General features: G+C 38.2%; 3 protein-coding genes across 3 annotated transcripts in view; all 3 read left to right on the plus strand.

The window, feature by feature from the left end:
• The window catches only part of IRAG1 (inositol 1,4,5-triphosphate receptor associated 1), a gene marked incomplete at both ends in the record, with an annotated part of 33913 nt that extends 33182 nt beyond the window's left edge, over nt 1-731 (plus strand). The window contains one exon of the mRNA XM_079537222.1: nt 491-731. Within this exon, the coding sequence (XP_079393348.1) occupies nt 491-731 (241 nt within the window). The remainder of the gene's footprint in view (nt 1-490) is intronic.
• Nucleotides 732-5641: 4910 nt separating this feature from the next.
• On the plus strand, nt 5642-15189 carry LYVE1 (lymphatic vessel endothelial hyaluronan receptor 1; the record flags this gene model as incomplete). The annotated part of the gene is made up of 6 exons (XM_079537642.1): nt 5642-5723; nt 10476-10635; nt 10740-10879; nt 13159-13434; nt 14204-14282; nt 15006-15189. 6 exons carry the CDS (start codon nt 5642-5644, stop codon nt 15187-15189), a joined length of 921 nt encoding a protein of 306 aa, XP_079393768.1.
• A 3805-nt stretch (nt 15190-18994) lies between these two features.
• On the plus strand, nt 18995-26435 carry RNF141 (ring finger protein 141; the record flags this gene model as incomplete). Its single annotated transcript, XM_079537931.1, has 5 exons — nt 18995-19176; nt 20625-20733; nt 21768-21949; nt 24745-24852; nt 26285-26435. 5 exons carry the CDS (start codon nt 18995-18997, stop codon nt 26433-26435), a joined length of 732 nt encoding a protein of 243 aa, XP_079394057.1.
• Between the last annotated feature and the right edge of the window lie 1078 nt (nt 26436-27513).

Raw genomic sequence — 27513 nt, forward strand, 5'->3', positions numbered from 1 at the left:
AATAAAATATCCAATCCCAAGATGTTAGGCATCTTTACCTGATCCCAAAGGACTGTTTCCAAGATTACTATGACTATGAATGTCTATTAATTTGAAATTCCAGCCATGTTCAGGATGGTCATCTCACTAGTCATGAAACTCTTGAGGAAATGTTTAAGACGAATTATGACGTTCACAGCTTGCTCAGTTAAGCTAAACAAGGCAGAATTTTAAATTGTGTCAAGCTCTGAGATTTGCCAGTTGACAGGTAGGAGAAAGAGAAGCCAAGGCTATTGCTTGGTAACTGCATACAGTCGTCTTGCAAATATCACCTATATTTGAATGTATAGCAGCTCTTGAAAGAGCAAATGTGTGATTCTTTCCTGACTATGCATTTTTCTTTGTAAGAGAAGTAATGCATGATGCATATATGAAACTCCTCGAATTTACAAGCTCAAAGTAATTGATTTGCATATTATTAACGTATAACGGTATTCTTTTCATTTTACAGCAGACTTGAAGTCATCATTAATTATTTATATATATTGTACCCCAAACTCTCTAAACACTGGAATGTGATATGGCTTGTAGTGGCTGCAATAATCATTTTTGCCGTGGTGTTGGGAATCTACCATTCATACAGCTCCTGTGATGAAGTATCAGAGAGACCTGAAGGAAAAGCCAGCTGTTCTGCTGCCCATCAGTATTCCTGGTGGAACTCAGGATTTCAGCATGAGCAACGCACTGAATAACAAAGCAACACCATGTATTTATGGTACCTGAGAGAGCACAGTATTAGAACACTGTTGTTAAGGGTAGTGCTTAGTCACCTGTACAGTTGTCATCTGTTACGTCTGTTACACGAGTGAGTTACTCCACCCACCAATCCTGGTGATACATTGTGAACATAGCTTGCCAAAATAATAACCTGGTAAATAATTATTTTTATCCTCTTAATTTAAATGACTGATTCAAATAATATTGAATCATGATAAGGTTTTGGCACTAATCAGCAACCAGCAGGCAATTAAAAGAAAGATTTGCACAAGATGTTGACACCTTTCCTTTGATTTTGAAGGCTATGATTAAAACCATATTTGCAGTTAGTGTTTCACTTTGCATTTCCTGAATTCATTGTTTTGTTGTTGTTGTTGACGTATTGATGACATTTGCGTCCTTTGAGTTTTAAAAATGTAATTTTTTTTCTTTTTTTTTTTTTGTTCATGATTTTTGGGTAGAAAGGTATAAGGCCAGTGAAAGGTTAAAATTATTTTGTCGGACAAGATGTCTTGTGGATGCCTTAATTTCATGAAGGAAATTATCAGTATGCAAGTACATTCATACATGTGTTTTATGATATACTGTAAAACTAGGACCATCTCTATTTTTCGAATGGGATATATAACAAAACCTAAAAAGAGGTGTAGGTGGCACTTTTGGTATCATCCCATAAGATCTGGGATCGTGAGCTCGTCTTCTTTTGGTGTAAAGTCTGAAGCTCAATCTATCAAAGAAAACAGATTTCTAACACTCAGAAATTTAGTTTGCATGTTTATTGCTAATAACAAATATCCTACTGGTGAATTTTGTTTGTTGCATCTTTAGCTAAATCTTTCTTACAAGAAAATTACATGGAGGAGTGGAGGAGAAAAACAAAGAAAAATAGTAGATCACTGCTAGCTTTGGGAAAAAAAAAACACATATAAGCAGTTTGGAGGTTTTTATTATCTATATACTGCTTGTTTTTTTGGATGAATATAGAGTGTTTAAGGAAGTTCAAAAAGGATAATGGGAAAGTGTAATTTGGTCTAAAATTGTAATTGCTAAACAAGACAGAAGAGAGTTTCTTGCTAATTGTTTGCTATATATTTGATTCAATTAGAATACCCAACAATGAAGAATTACTGTGACATTTCCCATACTTCTACTATTTAAAGAAACTTACAGATAGTAATACAATATTCATTTATTAGAACCAGCTTCTTCATCTTAAAACTGCTAAGAAATAATGTTGCTGACATAATAAGGCAGTAAAAGGCAAATAGTCCTGAAGATTCAGAATCCACTATGCCAAACATTGTGATACATACTTTATGTGACTACAGACATTTTGGAGCATACCGAGGAAAAATAGATAACAATGTCTGTAATTGAATTAATTTGTTCTTATTCACCTTTGCACTGATGTTGAACCAACACCTTATGTTAGTTCTTGTAGAATGTTATCGATGTCAGTAAGACTCTTCAACTGCTTAATATTGAGCATGTGCTAAGTTTTTGTTGGCCAGAGCGTGGACAGGGTCTTCATCCTCTTTTGGAATTCAGCACAATGGATTTTCATGAACTTGGTCCACAAGGCAAAATTTCATAAGTAGTTGTATTAATTGGAGCTGAGTTACTTGCAGTGTTTAAGGCGAGTATAATTTAACCACGAAGGTATTATTTATTATGGGGAGTGGATTGAGAGAAATGAGGGATTTCTAAAAGGATTAAAAGATGAGGATAAAGTTGATGAAAATATAAATAGTTTTAATTTATACACCTACTGTGAGAAAACTGTCCACTAAAAGTAATGGACCACAGTGACTAACAGCACATTAAATATTTTTGCTTGCATTTTTCAGTTAATTAGTGAAGACATCTTTTTGGATAGAAAACTAGGTTGTGGAGAAAACCTATTCTAAATGTAGTTTATTTCCATTGGATATTAGTTTTTTTTTTTTTTTAATCTGTTTAAAGAAACAGAAACTAAAACACAAACACACAAAATCTCTTCTGAGTTCAGAGATCACAACAGATAATGAGAAATAGATCTACTATTTATGCCATTAACACTGAAATAGATTTCTTGAGGTGCAATATTTATTTTTTGCTTAAGCAAGACACGTCTATTGTTTTCCTGCACAGCACAGATGTTTCTAGTACAAGGAATTTTAAAAGGGCACTATTTTTTTGTATCATATTTAATTCTGTAACATTGTAAGATTTTGCACCAGTCTGCTGGTATTGTACTGTATAGTATCACATACTTGAGTTTTGAAATAAAAGAACAGTTTCAAAGTCCTCACTGTTGCTACCTTAAAGATTTATTTTTCACATGCACTCTGTCTGCATATTAATGAAAATGTTCCTCTGAAATGCCATTGCCTTTTCTACACTGTGTAATGTAGTGTGATGTTATCCATACCAAGGATCTTGTTCTTAGTGTTTCATTTATTCAGAAAAATGATGTAGAAGAGCAAGCAAGCTCCCATGTCAATAGAGAAGAGGTTTGTAAGCAGGGTCAACCTCATCATATCCTAAATATGAGAGAGGATGCTGAAATATCCCGGTGAGAGTTTAACTCCTGCTTCAAAGAGTGGCTGCTTGTCTTTGAGGAGAAAGAAGACTGCAACCATAGGAGACTAAGTGAAAGGTTAGGATTCTGAGTTGTGCTCTTTTTGTCTTGGAAGGTCTGGGAAGCAAGGGCTTTGTGGAGAGCTGACCTGCCAGACCAGTGCAAAGGAGACAGTGCTCAATTTCCACAAAGAGCACAAATTTCACTGCTGAATTTCTGATGGTCTGCTTCAGGGAGATAAAATCTGGGACAAAGATAATCTTGAAAGAAATAGTTGCTACAAGTAAAGAGACCCTGATATTTGTATTTTCCACGTATACATCTTTTTTACTCTTAATTTGTTTCTGTTCCTATTTTTCAGGCTTCAGGTATCCTTTAGAAATGATTTCAGAGAATATTTAAGTCTGTTCTCCTCAGACCAAAAGATTTCTGTCTAGTGATCTTCATCATCTTTTGAAACATTTCTAAACATGTTGGCATGAGATGATGGGATGTTCCTTATAGCTTACCATATTTTTTTCAAATGCTAATTTAAAATATTCAGCTGGGCTCTTCTTTGCACACGAGTTAAGGTGAAGACCCATAAACAACTTACAAACCTTTCCTAATGATACAGTCCAGATAAATGATCTTCCTCACAATTTTGGAACAGCTAAAATGTTAAAAGAAAGAAACTGATGAAAAAAAATTCAGTCTCATTTTATCATTCTATTTTTTTCTTCATCTCATTACCTGTATATTGCTCTTAAAAGTCATGTTGAAGGACCTTATATTTTTGTTTAGTTTAACCAAGTTGTTTTTGTCATTTTTTTTCAGCTAAGAATCCAATTAAACATCAATAACATGGACAGAGTTTGACTAAAGGAACTTTGCTACAGTGAGAACAATTGGCACAAGGTAGTAAACTTAGAATCATAGAATCACTCAGATTGGAAAAGACCTTGAAGGTCATCGAGTCCAACCACAACCTAACCACACTACCCTAACTCTAACAACCTGCAGCTAAATCATGTCCATGTCATGCACCACATCCAAACGGTTTTTGAAAAGAAATCAGCATGCAGTTTTAAAACACCTCTCTTCAGAATCCAACTTTGGAAATCAGTTTTCACAGCAGAAAATATTTAGCAGTTCAAGGCTATTGAGTTGGTTTTGTTTAATATTATTTTACAGTCGCAGACCACTAATCCATGAAAGCAGCAGAATAACTGGTAGTTTCTCCCACATCATGAATGCAAGTGAATCCTCTTAGAGCTTCAGTTGAAAGTCTGATCACAGTACTGGAGATTGCCATCACTGTGTAGATGCATGTAAGTATTGTAAAACAAAGACATAAATAGAAGTTTGTCTTAAGATCTCCAAGAGATTTACCCACATTCAGTTCTAAACTAGCTGAAGCACAACCAGATTTTCATTTGTTTGTGAGTATTGGAGGCATAATTTCGTTAGCCACAGCAGCCATCTGCAACTTAGCCCTGTAGATGTCTATGTTGTAGTATCTACATAACCATGGTATGTGCTGCTGTAAGAGGTGGGACCTATGCCATCTGCTAAGACTTCCTGAAGGTTTTTGAAGTTACTGCTGCCAGGATTATCTGTGGTTTGAATCAGTCTGTTGGTATTAGTTTATTCAAAGCTCACAAAAGGCAGCAGCAAATAGGTTGGCTCCCATCACTGTCCATGCGTAGTCTCACAAGAAATCCTGCTTATCTCCAAATCTGTCCAAAAGCAAGTATCAAATTACCTATTATGGTACTAATTTTTGCACTGGAACTGAAAGGCAAATGATGGAGGTAAACATGTTGCATCAAGGCAAATAAAACAGTGGGGAATGGATGCCCTTCTAATTCCAAAATAAAAACTCCAATTTTGTTCCTCTGTATGATTGCCTGCCTTGCTGTGATTTAATAGCCAATTATTTTTATTTACCAGATGAACAGACAATATGATTAATGTGTTGTTAATCAGTAAAACAGGAAAAAACAGCAAAAGAAAAACTAATTTCAGAGTGTTTACTGACTTAGCAGTTTAACAGTCTTATCTCCCTTCCTCAGCTGTGTTTTTTGAGTCAGCAGTAGTTAAATTTTCCAGCAAGCCCTACATGAAAGAAAGTGTAAAGGGTGATTACGGATTTCCAGTCAGTGACCTCGCCTTTGAGTGGGACAGACAACACATCTGAGGTTTCTACGAAGCAGTGCAGTGACAGCTGAAGTTTCTTTCAAAAAGTCATCTGAAAGGCTATCTCAGACGTGGTCCAGTATCTTAATTCTTCTCAGCTCAGAAGACAAATCACCTCAAATTTCTCAATTTTCTGAGTTTGTGACAATGGCAACTTATTTTGGAGTTACCTCAGCGGTGTTATCAGTCTGGATTATGACATTCATGGCTCAAAATTACTGTATAACAGGTATGTGAAGTCCCACTTTTTAAAACATCATAGTTGAACAGAAAAGTACTTGGAAAAAAATAGATTTGCAGGCAAAATGGGGGAAAGAGGATATGTTGTAAACAGGTTTGCTAGCATAGGAAACAACAGGCTCTTCATAGGATAGTGCAATGAAAAATAGCATAAGGAGAGTCTTTCATTGTTAGTCTAATTATTTGATAAGTTCAAGTAATATATAAATGCTACAGAATTGCTTGTTCCAAAATTATGATAATCCATTTAGAATTAAGTTTAGAATTATTGAAATGTGACTTTGTTGTTTTTAATAGACCATTTAACATAGCATAGCAAATAGTTTTGTGCAATCCTCAGAGAGCAAAATCCGTATGAAATCAGTTCTTAGTTTCTGTGATAAAGTGCTATCATTAACACAGTTATTTGCACTGATTTGACAATATCTTGATACTTCCTTTGTTTGGAAAATTGAAGGAAACTTGCACAGGGATCTCGTGGCTCATCTCCAGGACAGAAACACTTGTCTCTGCTTAATATAACACAAATTTCCTATTTTATGTAAACTATCTGTTTGAAAAATTAGTGTAGGGAATTGCCAACTTCAGCTGTGTCCTACAGTGTTTAGATAACCCCTTTCCCTCAGATGTTATTGTATGTCCCTGCTTTTAGAATCAGTCATATAATACCCCTGTCTTCTGTGAGTTAGTGAAACTTGGAGGCCTCCTACACTAGACTTTCTGAAGATAGAAAATGTTTCCAGATGCTTCACTACAGTTTGCAAGGAGTAAATACTTTCTCTGCCTTTGTAAAGGAACATTACACCACTGCTGCAGAGAATTGATTTTCTTATCTACTGAAAGGCCTCTGAAGGAAACCTGGACTTGGGTGAATCAGATGCTCAGTTCAAGTCCTGTTGAAATTCCACGATTAACAACAGTAAACTCTTCTACAGATCCCAACTACTGAATATATTTTTTGCTGGGGAAATACCTTGAGTCTTAAGACTATGCCTTAGTTAGGGATGTTAGGACCCCTTTAGTTCCCTTCTAAGCCTTACTTAGGGTAATTGCTCATGTACTCTCTGCTCATTTGCCCAAGAAGTCAAGTTAAGCTCATGGCTGATTCCTACGTGCCTTGGAGTTGTGTTGTATGCAGCATGCTTGTGCCCAGACCTGCCCACTCCTCTACTGACTTACTGGCTGGGCTTCACTGATGGATCATGCATTGTAGCTGGCCTTCTGTCCAGAGTGGACTTCAAGCATGTGTTATAGGTAGCATATTTCTCTTTCTGTTCCCAAATGCACTTTCTTCATTATTCCTGTGTCTGACACATTGTCTTGCGCTCTACCAGTGCAAAGAGGATGCCAAAGACCTGTCACAGTGTGACCCTGCTTGGGTGCTGTGGGACTGTGCCCTAGTTGTGAGGCACTGTCATGCCTGTGCTGAAGTCACCCTCTGCTCCCTGCTCAGCTTTTAATGTGGAGCAGCTTCACTCTTGCTGCTCCCTGATGTCAGCAACCCAAGTAAACTCTTTTTAACAAATCAGAGTGAGGGCTTGGGGGAAGGCAAAGAGAGAGAAATGGCTTCTTCAAAAAGTAAGAAGAGAATTAATGCAGAATAAGCTCACGCTCTACACACATTCTTCCTGTCCTGTGACAAGTTTGTCCTCTTGTGAGATTTTTCTGCCTAGTCTTTCCCACCTCTCTCAGTAAAATGGATTTCTTATAAAAGACTCAAAGGGAAATGTTCAGTTATTAGTAGATTAACTAAATAGACCAAACAAAAATGATAGCTATGGGCAACTTGTAAACACAATGCTTTTAAAGGATTAGTCTGTCTCCTGTACAAACTGAGTTTTCTTTAGTACAGAAGTCAGAGGTGATTTTAAGAAGTGATGAAAAGTCTTGAAGAGCTTACTTTTCTCTTTCTGGATTTCATTTTCATGCTGTAAAACCAACCAAGATCTAAATCTAAATCCAAATTGGAACCAATAATTTTTTCCAAAACATTCCTTTTACTTTTCTATTTTGTTTTTAAATCCTTAGCAAATTCTAAGGTAAAACTTCGGCCCATGTCTTAGAATCACTTGTGTTAATGCTTATGACTCAGCTTTCTCGTACTGAATTAATACATTTATTGTTGTTTATATCTATTAAGCAATTCTCATTTTATAATCTTGTAATTGAATGACTGAAGACTATAGCACTTTACAACTATCTAGACAGCTTCCTAAGGGAAATAGTTGTTTAATTAAGCACTAACAGTATGAGTGACATCTGAGCAAGTAAGAGGAGAAGAGAATTAGTAATAAATAATAGAGAAGGAATGGGAGCTTGAAAATGGGATGTGCATCAGCAGCTGAGAAAGAGGGGAAATGTAAAAGTTCTCAAGAAGATGGAGAGCTCCTTGCTAGCAAAAAGGAATCTAGAAAACAACGCTGGAGCACCTGCCTGATACCAAGAAGCTTGACCAAGATGAAGACATACAAGGGGTCATTCATGAGCACACTCTGACTGGACAGGAAGATATTTGACAGTAACTGAAGAAATTTGATGCCATGATTCATCATCTTGCTGGGATTCCTTGAACAGATTTGAGGTTCTTGATACCTGACACACACCTCTTCACTGAGCAACAGTGTATTTTTGGGCCTTAGAGCTCTGAATTCTCACACAGTGTATTTGGCCAGGATTGGATGTAGCTATGATTTGGCTATGGGGATGCTTAAGAGCTCATTCATTCACCATCTGTCTGATTGGGTCTGTGCTATACCAGGAAGTGCTTATGGGAGGCCACAACTCTGCAGATGCTGAGATAAATCCATCAAGTTCAATGATTGCTCTGTGCAACATTTAAACCCCATTAAACTAAACATAAAACCAGAAGAGATGCATCTTTTACCAGAAGATATTTCCAACTGCACCCCATTCAATGGAAGCAAGAGTGGAAAGTCTGCCTTTGTTTATGCCTTCCACACGAGCTTAGACATCTTCTTAACCTCTTCTCATGGTGCTAGTTCTATCATTCCATTCAAAAAATTCAATTGAACCTCTGTTGCTAAGAAATGATAACGATGGATCAGTTGGTGTTGTCACTAGTATACATAGCTGGTGGACATACAGAGCCTGTATAGAATGTCCAGAAAGGAAGTAATACCTGTGGGAGCTGGTTATCTGGACTGTTTGCAATGAAATCCTGAAATGGTTGCAAGCTTAAACAAATACCAAGAAAAAAAACAAGTGTGTCCAGAGTACCCAGTTAATCTAGTTGCATTTTGTTGTGTTTTCTGTTGATTTTATTTTGACAAGGTATGGGAATTTTCTTCCTAGGAAATGTGTAGCTATTTTGACATTACTTCTTACAGGCTATTCCTTTTCATTTAATATGGCAATTACTGTATGCAACTCAAAAAAAAAAAAAAAAAAAAAGGAAAAATATTTTTTTTCTGGCATATGCTTCTGGGAAATATCTGAACAAAGAGTACATCTTTTCCCGTTCTCTGTAAAATCCTGAGTTCTGTCCTACATCCTTAACTCAGGCTAAAGGAGTACAGCAGGCATAATCCCACCTAAACTATGTCTTCCCCGAGGTAGTTGCCATGGATAATGTGCCAGATGTAGAATCCTGAAAATGCTGGATAAACTGCCTATTGTTGACGAGTTTGGGAAAAGTATCATAAATCCATCTATCTTCTCTCTTCCTACCATCTGCTTCCTGCCTCATACTCAGCAAATTCAGTAGTTGACCGTACATGGAAGAAAAAAATAAAATAAAATCATGCCAAACAATATAGGTTGCACTGAAAGTAATGCCTCCCATTTATTTCCATAGAAACTACAACACACACAAAGAGCACAGTAACACTATTTGATAGAGAAAATTCTCAGCTTCTAAACACCCTTTTTCAACATAGTCACCACTGATAGTTGTGCATTTTCACCAGTGATGAATGAGAGCATGCATGTCATGCTCATAAAAATCTGCACCAATGGCAGTGACTTGCTATTGTCACTGCTGAAATGCACTGCCCATCACATCACTGTGCTCATATGCATGTTTGTCCACCATTAACATTCAGCAAGCACTGATGAATGTCACTGGGTGCATTTTTTTTCTCTTGGCAGAATTTGGTGACACACCATTGCTTCATCCACACTTCCATGTTGAACTCCATTTTGTCAGGCTGCCCCTCTGCTGCCATCTGTCACACTGCAACAACATGTAGCAGAATACTGGTGTGAAGGTTCAGCTTCTACTTCCATACCACCAACATCTGTCTCTGATGTTGTGGGCAACATAGTAAAATGAGGCGTTTCCTTCAGAGCAGCTCTCATAGGAAAGAAAGATAAGTTTAAAAGAACTGAGAAACTATTTTAAAATCTCTCTGTTAAGAAGAGCGCTCTGACAGAATCCAGCCCACTGCTTTGGTGCAACTTTACTTTCATCTTTTTCATTTTTTTTAAAAAGAAAAAAGAACAGAATCTGATCTGGTAACAACTCAAATGCCAGCTGTATTTACATTTAATTTAATGACTGTCGAAACTTCTGAAATTCTAGACTATTATGTTGAGACAATACTTTATTGTAAAGTAGTTATTTTTATAGAAATCACTTTCTTGCCGTCCTCGAGTTAGAAACTTTGAAGAATAGGCAATTTGTCTGAATGTGATCTTAAGCGTGATCTTAAATTTTACATGGAGGATAACTGTTAGCATTAATATATAAAATTAACTTAGAATATCTATGTCTAAATTACAGGTTCCACGCTTTCACCTTGCAGGATCACAGGTGTAGGACTGTATCTTGACGAGAAAGTGAATTTTTCAGAAGCAAGTAATGTGTGCAGTCGACTGAATCTACAACTGGCAAGTAAAGAACAGGTTGAGAAGGCTTTGAAAAACGGCTTTGAAACATGCAGGTATACAACATCCATTAGTTTTTCTTTATTTTCAATAAACCCTTTTACCTAACGTGAAGCTGTGTAGAAATCTACTATTAAAAAGACTTATGCTTTTATTGCAGTTCTGGATGGATAAAAGATGGATTGGTTGCCATTCCTCGTATAACATCCAATAAGAAATGTGGTCGGGGCAGCGTTGGACTAGTGAACTGGCGTGCTAATCAAGCTTCTAAATTTGCAGTTTACTGCTTCAATTCTTCAGGTATGTAAGTATAACAACTACATTTCTTGTGTTTGGGTTTGAATTCTTTTTAAAATATTTGCATACAAAATATCGTAACAAATATGTAAGTTCTTATCATTTGATGACTCTTTCACCTGATCTTAAATATTGTCAAGCTTTATTTAGCTCTGCAAGGTTAAAAAAAGAAAAAGAAAAACAAACAAACAAAAAAACCCCACGTTTCCAAGCAATACAGAAATTCCATTCCATTGCAAAATAGTAAGTTGGTGTTGCTATGGAAGATCTTATTGGAAAAGATGCTTTTGCCATGTCAACACAATATATTTAGTGGGTTTTAACTGTCTAGGAGATTAGGTATGGTGATTTGAAAGATGGTAAACAATCTGCAACAAGGCAGCCTGTGTAAACATACACATTTTTTGGCAATGACCAAGAGAGGGTTTCTTCAGGAAAGGCTGATTCTTTTTTGAAAAATAAAGGAAATGTATCCATTAAATTAAATGGAGGGTCATTTAAGAGACCATAAAATCAACACAATTTCTAGTCTGTTCTCAGTAAAACAAAACAGCTTCTTTTGTAGGACATAATCTGAAACGTTTTGTTTGAGAAAAGATCTGTCCTTCCTCTCCTCCTTGACTATCTGTTCCTACACCAAAGATACAGAAGTAGAACTTAGGTCTTGATGTAAATTAGATCTTCATTCAGAACAGATTGGTATTGTTTCTTAATTACTTCTACCTTATCTACTGAAAATAAGTATTTAACTGGAGGTTTTGTGTTCTTGCTGGTGTTCCATACTCGTGATTATTATGTAACCATCCCAGTAAATCACTGATTATGTATATGGTGAAATTATTTCTAATCAGTGCCTTGACCTTGCCAGTGAGTTTTAGGTAACAATACAAAATTCTGAAAAAAGATGTGTCCACAAGAGTTGGGAAAGACCAGGAGAAAGATGGCTTTCCAATATATGCCCATACAATGATAAGAAGACAGACTATGCCTATTTCCTGTGGCATCCCCCAGGAGTCTGTCTTGAGACTGCTGTTCTTTAATGTTTTTATCTACAACCTAGACAGTGGAAGTGAGTGAAATACGTGTCATTTGCATCAGAAATCTTGGATAGGCAGGTAACATTAAGGAGGTAGCAAATAATTCCAAAAAGAAAATTGATTGAGTGGCTAGAAAATAACAATAATACATTATATAATATAATATATTAATATAATATATATTATATAATATATAATATTATACATTATATATATTATATATTAATATTATTATATATTAATAATATTATAATATTATATAATATATATATAATAATAATTAAAAAAATTAACACTGTGATGATTCTGCATTTCTGCATCTTAATAGCCAAAATGCCACCTGTTCTAGACATTTCTTAGCTAAAACATTTGTAGTTGTAACACCAAAAATCATTTGGAAACTGTTGTGGAGAAAGACTAAAAAGCCTCTGTTACTCAGCTTTTTATTCTGTGAATGTAACTGCGTCACCAGACTTCCCAGGGGATTCATTTGGAGCACAGTACATACGTCATTTCCCGTTATTTATGTTGTAATCTGTTGTTTAGCAAAATCTTTACAGCTTTTCAAAATGTGGATCTTCACCAAAAAAAAGTGAATTTTCATATTTTCACACAAGCCAGTTCAGTAGTCAGATTTTGCATTTACATATAGACGTCCACTTGCACCCACATTTTTATACAGACAATATTCACATCATTTAAATGACTTAATCTCAGAATGTGCCTGGTGTTTGTTTCTTTGTAGGCACCAGCAGAACTGTCTCATTGTTCATTTTGCTCTGGTGCCTGATTTACCTGAAAGTTTTATGGGATACTTTTCCTCCTAGGAAATCAATACTGTCAAAAGTGTCAACAGTGCATGTGTATGCTTTGAAAATATAAATAATAGCATTTATTTTCCCATTATATAATGGAAATGCTTTTGAAGCTTGGATCTCTAGTTAAGATTTCTCTCTGCAGGAGGCCAGGTTATTTATTTATTTTTAATATGGATTATTACTATAAATACTCTTCAGAAGGAATCATCAGTGGTATGCAATTATAAAATGCATACCACTGAAAGTGTTCAACTATATAAGTAATGGTTCAAAGTGTACACGAATGGTTTTAGCCACTTGTTTGAAAAAAGCTTGCCAGATTTAGATAATGCTTTTCTGACCAAGCAAATGATCTCCAGAAGGAAATGGCTGGACAACAATTTTTCTAAATGTTTATAATCTTATGTATTTCCTTTCCCTACTATAGATGTTCAAATTAATTCATGTAAACCAGACCCAACTACAACCATACTACCATCAAGTGTACCAACAGAATTAACTGCGTATTCAGGTTCAGATTTGACTGGGAACACCACAGCAGTGCCCACTGCAACTGAACCAGAACAAACCCTGAAAAACGTGAGATTTCGGATAATATGTATAACTGAAACTATATTACCAACAGAGGGGACTACTACAACAATGCCAGAGGAATACCACACTTACCCTGCTGCATTTAGGAATGATGGTATTGTCTTTGGAGGTAAGGGCAGTGCTCCTTAACTAGAATAGCTCGTTAGTGAGATAGATGTTAGCAGTAAAACTGCTTACTGCTGGTTTTATTTGCTACTCCAGCATTCTTTTTTATATAGCTGAACCTTGAAGTAGAATAAAATGTCACAAAGCTTATAAAAAAGGGTTTTTTTTTACATAATTTTTAAGTATAAGATCTTAATATTTTATTCTTTTTGGTAATATTTATGTATGAAATGGTGGAAATTCATTGTGGTTAATGTGATTTGGGGTGAATGCATTTCTGAGAAAGTCCTAGCATAGCACCATGTGCTCTGAATAATTGAAAACAGCCAGATCTGAAAAGTAAAAGCCAAGAAAGTTGTAAGTAGAACAGTGATTTGTTTTCCAGATACAAGGTGTGAAAAACTAATCCTAACAAAAAGAAACTGGAAAATAGACTAAATATATGGAAAAACGCATTAAATGGAAGGACAGTGAATTACAAAAACGTATTTTCTCAGTAGGTTGTTTAAAAAAATCTCTGATGAGCAGATTAGACAAGTATGACAAATGTCTGTCAAGGAGTGCCTGAGTGCTTTTAGCCTCTCAAAACAAGGAGCAGGAGTAACCAAGGTTTTGAGATCGCTTACTTTTATTCTTCTATGAGTCTATGTGTCCATACATACCTTTTACACTAGGCTGGTTTTAGAAGAATCTGGACTTATGTTCATAAGCCTTTAGAAAGTCCAGTGTAAAGATACATAACACCTTTATGCTTACCTCCCTTTTATCTCTAGGTATCCCCACTGCACTCCTTGTGCTGGCAGTCATCTTCTTCATTATTTCAGTTCTTCTAGCAGTCTGTTACATCAAAAAGTAAGGTTTTTCTATCTTTTCTCTTAGAGTGAGTTAACTCCTAGAGTACAGGCAGTGAATATTTCATAAATACAGCTAAAGAGGGCTGTAATAATGAGGTAACTGTAAAACAAAGAATTAAATCTTCAGCTCTGCTGTTCTGCAGTTAATTTTTGTTGCTATTGTCGCTACGCCCTTTTAGAAAAGCAATCAGACCAATATTACCTATTTTTGATTAATCAGTCACACCTAGTGTGGAGTGTTGCTGTCTGCCAAGACAGCAATATTTAAGCATGCAACTGTATATATAAAAGCCTATTTATGCAGCTTTCTTTTGTTTCTTTCAATGTCAGACTCGAGAGAATAACACTTATCCTTCAGAAAAAGAATACTTGTTTACCCCCTTTGAGCCATTTAAACAGATCTTCAACACAGAGGATCATTAGAGATCAAAAAGTTGTGCCCATTTTTAACATTCTTGCCCAGCTTGCATTATCATTATGTACCACAAATCCTGAACATACACGGTTTGTATAAAGCAAACACAAAGCAGAAAATATTTCTTTAAAAGGCACATTGCTTTTAAAAGTACAGTGAGCCCACTTGCTGCTATTTTCTGTGGCACTTCTGCCTTGAATATAGCAGAGAAAGCAAATGCTAGATATTTGGTAGTACCTCTCAACAAATAAAATACTAAACTAATGTCAGTGTTTCCGCTTTAATATCCTTTCTTTTTATTTAAAGGTACAAGAAATCCTTCCCATTTTCAAACAAGAATCAGAAAAAAATGGTTGAAACTACGACTCTCAAAGAGACTGCATCAAATGACAAAACACTTGAGAAGGAAACAAAGAACAATGAAAAAAAGGTAGAAGAGGCCAAAGCCAAGCCTGAAACCACAGTAAAATGTCTAGAAGTGGAAGTTTAAGGTCAGCAGAAGAGGGAGGAGAAACGTACAGTTCTTTTTAGAAATATACAAAACAAAGCACATAACTTAGCAATGCTTTTAAATGCAGGTGACTGTAAATACTCATGAATTTTTTTTTCTCATCTTAACATATGAAAGCATTTTTTTTAATAATTACATCTTCAGCTATAAATGCTCTTGCAAAAGAATATGGTATCTTACTTGAAATAAATAAAACATCCATATTACAGTTCACTTCTTAACAAAGAAGTAAATCCAAATTTGCTGTTAGTGACACGAGTGTGTGACTATTTGCATGAAATTCACATCAATATGTAATGAAAAATTCCTTTATATCTGTATGGGTGATCTGCTAACTTAATGCCTAAAATAAAACAATACTAGGTCATAAGTAAAACAATAGTAGGTTAATTTATTTCCATTAAGTAGTTACACACTGTTTTTTAAAAAGTCTGTTTACAAACAGAATAAGTCTGTTTGCAAGTAAAAAATCAAGATTGGCCCACTGCCATTCCAATACCAAAAGAAGGGTACAAAGATGCTGATCTTCATCAGCATCCTTGAACAACTTTCTAAGGCAACCTCATCATATAATTCACTGTTTTATTTATTAAAATCTGTATCATTCTTTTGCATCAGATATTTGACAGGGAAAAAGAACCTTGAGCTGTATTACAATGGTTATATTTAAGGTCTTTGTGTGTATTTAAGTGAGGCCTTCCAAATAAAGGCTTCAAGTGGTATAAGGCATTTAGAGTACTTCATAAAACATGAAAGTTGGTAGAGATGTTTGTCTAGACCATTTATTCTCATGAAAACTGTCTTATAGGAGAAAGATCTCATATAACCTCAATGTTACAGAAGTGATTAGTGGATATGAATGGAAAAAAAACAACCAGCAATTTACCAAATATTTTATTGAATACATGGTTTAGATAACTTTTATATTTGAAGTTATGGCAAAAAGGTGTTTTTTTAGATCAAGTAACTTGAAAAAGTCTTAAATAGAATAGTAACAGAACTGCTCACATACACGTACCTGCTGTTTTCTACTGCACAGAATATCTGGCTATGACAATTCATGCTTTTGATTCACAGAAATCTAACATTTGCCTGGTTGTTATACATTCCACTAGACAGACAGTGGTAGGGTATTGCTAATAGCCTATTTAGAGGAGCCACCTGTTGTTTGTTTTTTGTTTTTGATAGCATTGAGAGATTTTATGGCTCCAGGAGTCTGGGCTGGGTTGAAACACAGCCCACCACTTCTGCAGAAGGACTGTGGTTACACACAGCTCCACAAACCACTAATTTAAAGTGCCCATCCACAGAACTTCAGCAGAGAACATTTTCAACAGAGAAAAGCTGTTAAGTACAGCCCTCCTTGCTCAATTAAGTAGTTCCTCTCCTTACCGAGTGCTGCAGGAATGCAGTGCATCTCTGCTTGCACACATAATGAAAGCACACTGTGCCATGTAAGCAGTGAGTAGCAAGCAGGAATAATGCCATCAGGAAATCCACAGCCATCACTTGTCACTAGGGTGTCAGAAAAGTATATGGGCTTAAGCACACAGGCAATGGATACAAGGTAATTCTGGACTTTTTCGCCCTTTAACAACTGTCTTTTCCAGTTTTTAGATAAGAAATTACCCACTTCTCTTTTCCTCATCAGCAAGTGGTAGTTATTGATTTTTTGCTGTTGCTGTCATTTTTATTTTAAATCTGCTTTTGTCAACAGAATGAAGAAGTTGCCCTATTATAAAGGGTATAGCATCTCTTTTACTTTCAAAACTCAGACAGTGTTCACCCCGACCTGCACTCTGTTGCCTGGCTGTATGCATGGGTTGCTTCACCCTCCATGAACCCTCCTGGAGCTCTCAGTGCTGTGCCTTGGGGCCTAGTCAGAGCAGCAAGGAACCTGCTCCCTCTTACACTTACAAATAACATCACAAAGGCTAAAATGAAGCTGCTACACCGTCCTGTCAGCAATAAAAGCCAGGTACAAATAGCAGATCAGTGAGCGCTGTGCTTGATATTTTCTGTACATTGAGCACGGCTCCATCACGTTTGGATTAGTATAAGATGTTCCTGCTCACGGCTTAATGGAGTTGCAAAGCAAACACTCGATGAACTTCCAGACAAGATGTCTAGCAGCCCAAACCCTCACCTGGCACCACCAGAAACTTAGGAGAGATTTCAGAAAGGGCGTCTCTGCCTCTTGTCAAACGCCTTTCCTTTTTAACCGCTCTCAGCGCCGCAGAGCCGGCGCTCCGCTCGCGTTCCCATACAGGTGATTCGCGGCACCCCGTCCGCCGCCCGCGGCCCCGTCCCGCTTCCCGCCCGCGGCACAGCTGCCGGCTGACCTCCGGCCGCGGAGCCGCTCGCTTCGCAGGAAGAGCCGCGGGTTCCCGGCCCAGCCCAGGCGGTGCCCCGGACAACGGGCTGCCGCGGCGTGGGAAGAGCGCGACTGAAGTGGGCAGGAAGGGGAAGCAGGAGAAGCACCGCTCCTTTTCTCCGCTTTGAACGACAGACGGAACGCGACTTCTGCAATTACGACTCGAAGCGTCGGGATGCAGGTGACCTCCAGAGGCTGTTCTAGGACTCCTGTCCCTAAGCGCCCTATCGCTTACGGCCGCGGCTGGCTTTCCCGGTTTCCTTGCTCACCGGGTCAGGAGCTCCGACCGCGCGCAGCGCCACGCTCCCCGGCCTCGCGCCCCCTTCCGCCCAACGGCAGCGCGGCGTCACCGCGGCGCGCCGAGAGCCGCCGCGCCTGCGCCGAACGCCGGGCGCGGGGTGCGGCCCCGCCGGGCTGCCGTCGGGAGGCGGCGAGCGGGATGCCGGGCTGCCGGGGTGAGGCCGCCGTCCGCGTCCCGAGGAGGAAGGGGAGGGGGGGTGAGGGGTGCGAGCGCGGGGGCGGGACCGGGGAGCCGTCGGGGTGGGCGCCGCCGCCTTCGGAGAACTGCTGGAGAGTCCCGCCTCCAGCGCGGGGCGCCGAGGGCCTGGCGCGAGCGCGGCCGTTTCTCTGTGGCCGCGCGTACGGGGGGTGCGGTTGCGTCCCTCGGCCGTGCCTCTCCTGCGGGCTGTGCAGCGCGGCCGTCGCCGGGCTGTTCGGTTCTTAAGGTTGATGCTATTCCGCAGGCAGTTTGCCGCTATAGGCCTCTGTCCGTAGTGGGTCTCTGAAGACGTGAAAGTAACGGCTTGAATCGCGAGCACCAAACTGCGGGCAAAACGAAGTGGGTGCCTTTGCTGCTTCAGAATAAGAAGCAAGGAGAAATCGCGATGTTAGTCCCACCTAACGGTTAGCGAGAGGGAACGAGCGGCAGAGCAGGTGAAGCCTTCCAGAAGCAGAAGGCAGAGGGAACCTTGTGACAAATGCTGGGGGAAAAGACTTGAGTGTGAAGGGATGATGGTGGCATAGGTTGAAACTGGAGAGGCTTGAGCACATCTGCGCAGTAATGCATCCCAAAGCAGAGTCTTTTTACCAGCACTTCTTTTTTCAATAGTGAAAACGAAAACTGCCGCCATAATCTTGAGATGTTTGCTGGGTGTATTTATAGCTGTGTGGTGCAGTCACTGTCTGTGGAATACAAGGAACGCTTTATGAGAAGGAACATGTATTTCTTGAGTTGTAATGCCATGCTCCGGTCTCTCCTGTTTGGCTCCATTTCTGATTTGGTTAAATTGTGTTACTGTGGAATAGTCTAGTTAGCAGGTGGCTAAAGTTTAACACAGCAAGAAAGATGTGAGCAGCTAGCCATAGAAGACTCAAATGTAACCCTCTTTTTAGCAGACACTTTACAAGTGAATGAGAACTTTCCATGGAACTGAGTTGAAGAACTTCACTATGGGTCAACAGATTTCAAGCCAGACACAAACTATAATGAACAAGTTGCCAGAAAAAGTAGCAAAGCATGCTTCTTTGGTTCAAGAAAGTGGTTTCCTAACCTATGAAGAGTTTCTAGGAAGAGTAGCTGAACTTAATGATGTGTAAGTGTTCATTTGTTTCCTTTTTTCCATGTTTTACAAAGAACTTCTATGCAATGTATTCCTCTGTGCTGGCTAAGCCAGAACTAACCAACTGGTTTTCAGATATTTACTTTGGATCTTATAGTTTTTATAAAGATTGTAGTTGCACATAGACCAAGTCATTTCTCACCCTTAAAGTCACTTTTCTTCCAGCTGGTGTTACTTCACTCTTAGAAGATCCCAAGAGGTCAACATTTAACACATCTTTTAGTTCAAGTCACCTATCACCCTTGTGCCCTTATCCTCCATCAACTGAAGATGCTGTGCTGCTTCCTTTCTTCCTATCATTTGTAGTAGAAAGTAGAAACACGAGCCCTGTAAAAAGCCAATACAGCAACACTGGGAAGGTAGAACTGGAGGCAGAACTTTTTGTGACCATTTCTCCCACATCTCTGGACATGCAGTGCTGTTCCTCTTTTAAAGATGAGATGCGTCTTTTACTCTTTGAAACCAGCAGCCAAAAGAGTCCCCCAAAAAAGGCTGCATAAGTAACATTTGTTTTTGTAGCTTGCATTTTGTTTCACTAATATGTTGCCAGTAAAAAGAAAGGAATAGAAAAGCAGAGTTGTTGTTTTCGCTCACTCGGTATTTATGATATAAAACAAGCTGAGTTGAAGAAATATGTGCTGAAAGGGGTTTTGTTGCATGTGGGTTTTGGTAGAATTTACTGTTTAATGTAATGTGAGTTTGTGTTCAGTTTAGAAATTGTCTTAGACAGCGTAATGTTTTTTCTAATGACTTTTGCACCTTCAAGAACAGACAGCTGCCTTCTGGGTAGATCAGTTTTGAAGAATGTTTCCTTATGTTTTGTAAGAAAATCTAAGTATATTTCAGTGTAATTAACTCTGAGATACCATTCTCATTCAAGTTTTTTATTTCTTGACAGTGTTTACTTCAACCTGAAAGTACTATAATTTGTTTGATTCTTGTGAAATCGACCTCTGTGCCTGTGTTCCATGGGGGGAAAAAAAGAAAAAGCCAGGGGTCACCTGCAGCGTACTATTTTGTTATTAGTATATATAGCAAAAGTATGCCTTGTCTGCAGGTGATGGTAATTGCATACTTGTTTTGCACAAATGATAAGGAAGTAGTTGTTTTAGATTGGACGAGACTGTGTGATTGTTGTAATAAACAATTAAAGTATATTTGAATTACAAAGTCTGCCAAGGATGCTGGTGTTTTGTGAGATTTACTGTGCAATTTAAAGTGAAACGACTGAGGTGCTTTATGTTGAATGACATGCTAAGATGGTTACTACTCTTAAATTTCATGTCTCTGGGCAGTAGTGATAAAATGCCTTCCAGGATAGAAAAAGCACAGGGGTAAGCAATAGAGATACTATAGTAACTGAGTTTGCTGATGTTTGCAGATTGGGCACGTGATGTTAGACTGATTTTTCTTTATTTCAGTACTGCAAAATTAGCTTCTGGGCAAGAGAAACATCTGTTATTTGAAGTGCAACCTGGTTCTGATTCTTCTGCTTTCTGGAAGGTGGTTGTTCGGATAATCTGTACCAAGGTAAGATTACTGTTGATTTTAATTTGACTGTAGGTGTTTGAGGACTGGTAAAATCCAACACCTGTTAGATTTCTTTTAACGCACTTGAGACAGGCAATGTATTCAAGGATATTATTTGTGACAAATCGAGTCTAAAATCTGCATTTCTGTGAAAAGCAGGTTAACAAAAACATTTTCACGACTAAGCTTAAAGTAGCATTATCCTGTGGTGCACTTACAGCCTGTTAAGTACTAATTCGTATGAGTTGTGAGATGAGTCCAGCGGTGATGGGTTAGATGATCTTTAAAGATTATCTTCTAACTCAGACCAGCCTATGATACGTGAAAATCAAATAGTACAACAGACTGCAAATTTATGTCCGTAGTGGGTGAAGTTAGCCTGCAATTTCAAACAGTATTGGTTTAGCTAGCATAACTGTATGTATGTTGACTCCTTACAAAACTGATCTATAATTTATAGTATTTATTAATATATATGTCAATATTTAACTATTAGTTTGAGGAACCTCGACAAAACTTATTAAGGCTGTTCTTTCTAATAAGGAGATTTTTCCCTTCTGTATCCTATCAGATAACATCCTTAAACAATCCTGAAGCCAGCGAGCATTGTTAATGTACAGTTACAGCCAAACCAACTCTCAGATTTTGTTTGAAACTAAGAACTTGCCAGTTTGTTTGCTTTTAGTTTTCATTAAGGCAGCCGCCATTGCTATTTTAAGCTGAAATGTGAAATGACTGATTATTCTATTCGTCTTCTAAGATTAACACAGTTTTTAGGCATTGGGTCACTTCTTGCTTACACCTTAATCCATTTGAGCAGTGAACATAATTGTCTTCTCCTAGAAATGTAGTCATAACTGCAATATTTTTCATAAGAAAACAGAGAAGAGCTGTGTTTGCAGATGTTAATTCTTGCCAGAGTAGGCTGCAGTTTAGATGGCTACTGTCATGAGAACTGCAGTGCATAAAAAGAATTTTGAACAATTTCCAATAAAAATCTGATATATAACTGCAAACAATTCTTATTTCTTAAGATAAATAAAACAAGTGGCATCGTGGAAGTTTCAAGAATCTTGAACTTGTATCAGTTTGTTCAACTTTATAAAGACATCACCAGTCAAGCAGCAGGGGCTCTTGGGCAAAGTGGTACTTCTGAAGAAGCTGCTGAGAGTTTGACATCTGTGTCATCATCCCAGGCCAGCTTATGGATGGGAAGGTACGTTGATGTACTTCTGACCACAGTTACAGCATAAATATCATTAAAGTTCTGTATAAAATCTGAAGTAGAAAGCCTCCCTGATCAAAACTGAGAGAACTTGGCAGGTGCGGTCTTCTGTCAAGAGAACTGCAGTATACATTCTGTTGATATTCTGCTGGCACTACTATACCTTAGCTTTCAGAACAATCATTTTAGTGGTCAGCTTTAATAATAAGCATGGTATATGCTGAACCTCCTGAATAAGGAAGCAGAAGGAAATGGAATCAGCTGCAGCTACAAATCTAAAGGTTTTGACAGTGTTTGTTTAAACAGATTCTGTTATTGTTCCACTTAAACTTTCTCTTCCTCTTCTACATTTTGGCATGTGAAAGTTCCCATCTGTTGCCACTAGAAACTCATCAATTGCAGTAATAATTTAACTCGCAAGACTGGAAAAATGTGAACTGTCTCACACATGTTGACATCCTGCTTTGTTAGCTAGAGGAAAAGTAAAAGACTGAGGTCAACACCTGCAATAATTTCAGCTCAAACTGAATTGAACAGCAAGAAGCTTCTCACCATTTCTCTATGTGGATCTGTTGCAACTGCAATGCCTTACTTTTAACTTCGAGTTAGTTCTAATTCTTTCCTAACTAAGGTGGAGTTGCTGACACTGCTCAGAGTGTTATATGCCAGCTGTTAGATTGAGAAGAGAGTCAGCGTTGTTCTTATTAAATACATAGAGTCCGCTGTTGTGGGTTTTTTTCAGTCAGGGAACTGCAGAATGTGCTCTTTTTGTTTAATTTCCCATTTCTCTTGTTTGGGAACATATAATCTTTAATTATTAGCTGTTGAGATAATAAAATGCTGGAATCAGGTAGCAAATTTTGGGCTTGTTGAGGAAAGCGTATTTTTCTGCTCTTTCTCAAATATGAATGGTCTTGGCTTACGTGTCTCTCTAGAAATAGTCTAACAAGCCGTAACAACAAACCAGATGGTTATGCAAAACAAATTCTGTTTTACCAAAGTCAGTGAGTAGATACAAGGTTTGCTGGGTTCGTTTCATTTTCAGGCTTCAAGATGGAGATGTTTGTAATCTTTATTTTTCTAATATGATAACGATATGCTGGAATTTAGTGAGCAGGTATTTTCCAATTGTATTTTATCCAAGCTTTTTAAGTCTTCTAGAAAAATACAGGCTAAAACACCAAGTATGTTACACCTAGGATGTCTGTTTGCTTTTCTGTGATATCCTCCAGTTTGCCTAAACTCTGTTAATCCTTAGATGTTCTTCAGCTCTAGAAGAACTGGCTGTCACTGACCAAATATAGCAAATATTATCTGTTTCATTCTCCTTCTTATCTGAACTTCTTCCACTGGAATAATACCTTATTTCTGTGGGACATCTACTTCCTATTCCAAGATATCCATAACTGCTTTATGCCTTCTGATAATGAGGAGACAAGCATTTCCTTAGTTTGTCACTCTTATACGTTGGTTGCTCGGAAACTAACGCCTCATATTTATTTCCTTGGAAACTACAAAGAGCACAATAACACTCTTTGACAGAGCAAATTCTCAGCTACAAAACAATAATTTTCTACACAGACACCACCATTAGCTGATTTGCAACTGATAAGCTGATTGAGCTGCTCTTCATTTTGTGGTATGACACCTGTGCATGGCCATCTGGAACTTGCCCTGTCTTTTACATCACCGTCACCACTGCTGGAACACACAACCCACCACATCAGTGTGCTCACATCCACGGTTTGGTCTCCGTGAAAGTTTAGCAAGCTTTGATGAATGTCAGTGGGTGCCATTTCTTCCATCTGGAGGAATTCAGTGACACACCAGTGCTTCATCTGCGCTTCCATGTCAGACACCATTTTGTCGGAGTGCCCCTCTGCTGCCATCTGTCAGACTTGATTGTAAATGCATAAATATTTACGTGTCCAGGTCAGTGGAAGCTGAGGATTTGGTGTACCTCCTCATGCTTGAGAAGTCTTGTTGATGGAAATATTCAGTTTGCTAGTGTTATGAGCTTGAGATACAGGTATCCATTACTTGAAAAAGTTGCAGATGGACAAAATGCGTCTGTTCCAGCGGGGGATTTAAGTTTTGAACTCTCCTCTGTTCCAAGAACACATGGAATTTTAATTGGAAAACTAGCTCGGGAGAGAATCTTAATTTGAAGGAACAATCACAAGGAGTGTATTGCAAGCTAAAACTGTTCTTTTCTATCCATGGAATAATTTTTCTCTTGGCATTTTGATGGCATGTGAAATTAGTAAACATGCATTTATGGTGATGGGTCCTTTTAAGGTGCATACTTTTGTCACATTTGCCAGTCTGACAAAGTTCGTTCTGAAATACTTCAGCCTCACAGTCTGTGAGAGGAAGGCAGATTGTTGTCTTGTCCTGCCTTTAGTGTAAACAGTGTTTCTGTTCTTTGGCTCACTCCTGTGCTTTGTAATAATGTAAGTTACAGCTTACAGTTCCTTTGTTGAAATGGAAAAGAATTTGCATAACCCTTTGCAACACCAAAAGTACAAGATGGCCAAAAAAATAAATGGCAAATTCTAACTTAGTCTAGTTCAGTTGCTGCTGCTTGCTGGTAGCTTGAGGCTATGTTGGCTGACATGGGCTGGGATGACATAACTGCCCCATCCAAAAAATTACATCGTTGTTGAGGATAAGTACAGGGATTCTGGGCTGTCCGTCAGTATTTTTGATGTGAAATGTATTTTTACCAGGGCACAAACATGAAACTTATCTGTTGTCTGATAGAAAACACTGCTTCTCTTCTGCAGGCTTAAGCAGCCGACAGATGAAGATGAATGTTGCATTTGCATGGATGGACGTGTTGATTTGATCTTGCCGTGTGCTCACAGTTTCTGCCAGAAGTGCATTGATAAATGGTAATACATATTAAAGGTTATTTATCATTTTGTAGTTTGCACTGTCTATCAGACTTGTTTGTTGGTCTGACAGATTCCTTAGTTGGCGTACAATTTAATGTTTATTTACAGATCATTGCAATTTTGCTTAGAAACTAAAGAAAACAGGGCATATGCTGATGCTGACTTGTTGTGCTTCACAGCATCTCAAAAAGCTGCTTTTTGGAGAAAAAAATCAGTAGTTAGCATGCAAATATGAAGGCAAGCTGAACTATCTTATTACTGGGGAATACCTATCAAAGGGATTTTTTTCCATATGTTCTGCTTTCATTTGAAGCAAGTACCCTATTTGCTAACTTAAATATATCAGAGTTTCTCTAGGAAAATATTCTTAATAGCAGCACATTGGAATTTATGTATAACATCTCTTAAGATATGTGCTCAGCTTCATTCTTCAAGCAAACAGCTTTTCAGCTTCTGCATCCGTCTGGCACATCAGTTGGAAAACAGAAATTGCTTTCTGTAGGAGAGCAGCGCTCTCCACTGGCCACACAGAAGACCTGCAGGGATTTGTAGTGTTCTGGCAGTCTAGCTTTAACTATGAGTTTCCTTGGTTAGACTTTTTTTGATTAGTTAATGCAAATGATTTTACAGTTCAGTCATACAACACTCAAGAATTTTGTTTTGAGGCTTTCTCAGAGGCTTACCAATAAGTTATTTTTGTAATACCATGTTTGTGTAAGAAAAAGACAGCAAAAATGAGTGGATCTGTGAATAGTCAGTCATCTGTCTTTCTAGGAAAGTGCTTTAAAATCTGTCAGCATTGCAAAGCTTAGTTTAACTATCTTGATGCAGAGTAGATTATATTCCACCATGGCTGATGCATCAGCTGAACTAAGTTCCAGTTACACCGTTCCTTTCTAGTATGCAGTCTCTGAAGTTTTTCTCTTCTTAGCTTGGCGAGTAACAGTCTACCAGTTTAGAGGCGTAACTGCTTCGGGCACCTGTGTTAGTGGGGGAGGTGATAGGTCTCTGAGGGCCAATTCTGAACTTCAGAGGGCTGACTGACCCAGGAAAAGGGTTCTTATTTCTGCAGAGGAAGCTTATGGGGACTGGTTTCTGATGCACCTTAGCTAAATATTTAAAGATAGGAAGAGTTTGGAGTTTAGACTAGAGCATGTATGATCCTGAGTAACTAAAGAGCAGGACACCACATTTATTACTGAAAAAGTAGAGCTGCATTCAGATTTGTTGGCCATCTTCCTCATAAAAAAGATTTGAAACAAAAGAAGGATTCCGGACGTCTCATCCAATGAATGTGATGATTGAAGTTCTCACTGGGTTGGTTTGTTTTGTTGGTGATTTGTTGGTGGTGTTCGTTGAAGTGGGGGCTTTTTTTTGGCCAGAAGGAGATCACCAATGAAAAATCCTCATTTCTCTGGCTTTCTGACAGGAGTGATCGTCACAGGAGCTGTCCTGTCTGCCGTCGCCAAGTAACTGGGGCAGGTGATTCTTGGGTGGTTTCAGATGCACCTACTGAGGATGATATCGCTACTTACATCCTTAACATGGTAGATGAGGTGGGCCAGCCTCTCAGGCCCTGACACTGACCAACAAGCTGCCAAGAGTAGAAGTACTTGAAGCTTTTGTTGTCACGAACGTCTGGTTTTACCTCTTGTCGTTCATCTGTAGTCTGTCTTAAGTCTCCTTGGCCACTGTGAATCTGCATTACACTTGTAAGACATGTGGTATGTGAGCCAGTTTATGTGTTTGCAGTCCTAACGTGTAATTTCAGCAAAACCTTTAAACATTTACAGAGGTTATTTTAACAATAACTTTTGATCTTAACATTTTGACTACTAGATGAAGCTACTTGTCATAGCACAGCTGCAACTGCTAACTGCTGTTTGAACATCACAGTGCACTGCTGCAAAAGATGCACCACACCAGATGGACTGACCTCACCGGACTCATCCTTAACAGCCATCCCTTTTAGATTCATGGCAAATATGAATGAAGATGAGCTAGGACTAATTACTTACTTGGAATTCTACTGCTGAAACTTGAAAGACAGCGTGCTACCTATTCTTCAGTTTGCCAATTACTACATCTTTTAGTGTTTACAGATTTAAAAAATAATAATTCTGTTTGATCTGCTACCAGTTTTAGAATTAATTATTTAAAATCTGTTTTGGAGGCTGCAGACATCTGTGTAAATGTACATGTGCGTTTTCCTTTATTCTAACTAGGTAATCTCTTTTTCAGTTTGATGTTTAGCATGGTCTCATTAGCTTGAAAACATTAAACAGTTTCACAGACAATCCTAAAAAAGGAAATCACTTCCTATATTTTTTGATCAGGAACAGCCGGAATTATTTTTAAGCATTAGGCATTTCTGAAAGAGTGACTTTATTCTAATTAGCAGTGAAGTTGTAGTTTAGCCTGGTGCTGTGGTATTATTTGCTTCCTGTGAGATTTCAAAGCAGTGAAGTGAGAAATACTAAGGATTGCAAGGTGATAATCGGACGTGCTGTGCTGTATCTCTACAAGTGCAATATGCTTTTGGGTGGCAGGGAGAATCTTCTACTTGGAGAACAGTTGTGTCACATGCCATGGCTTACATCGAGTTAGACACGTGGAAAGGGACATCGAACTAGAGCACAGCAATGCATCTGTCTAGCA

The sequence above is a fragment of the Tetrao urogallus genome (assembly GCF_951394365.1).
Source record: "Tetrao urogallus genome assembly, chromosome: 6".
Lineage (NCBI taxonomy): Eukaryota > Metazoa > Chordata > Aves > Galliformes > Phasianidae > Tetrao > Tetrao urogallus.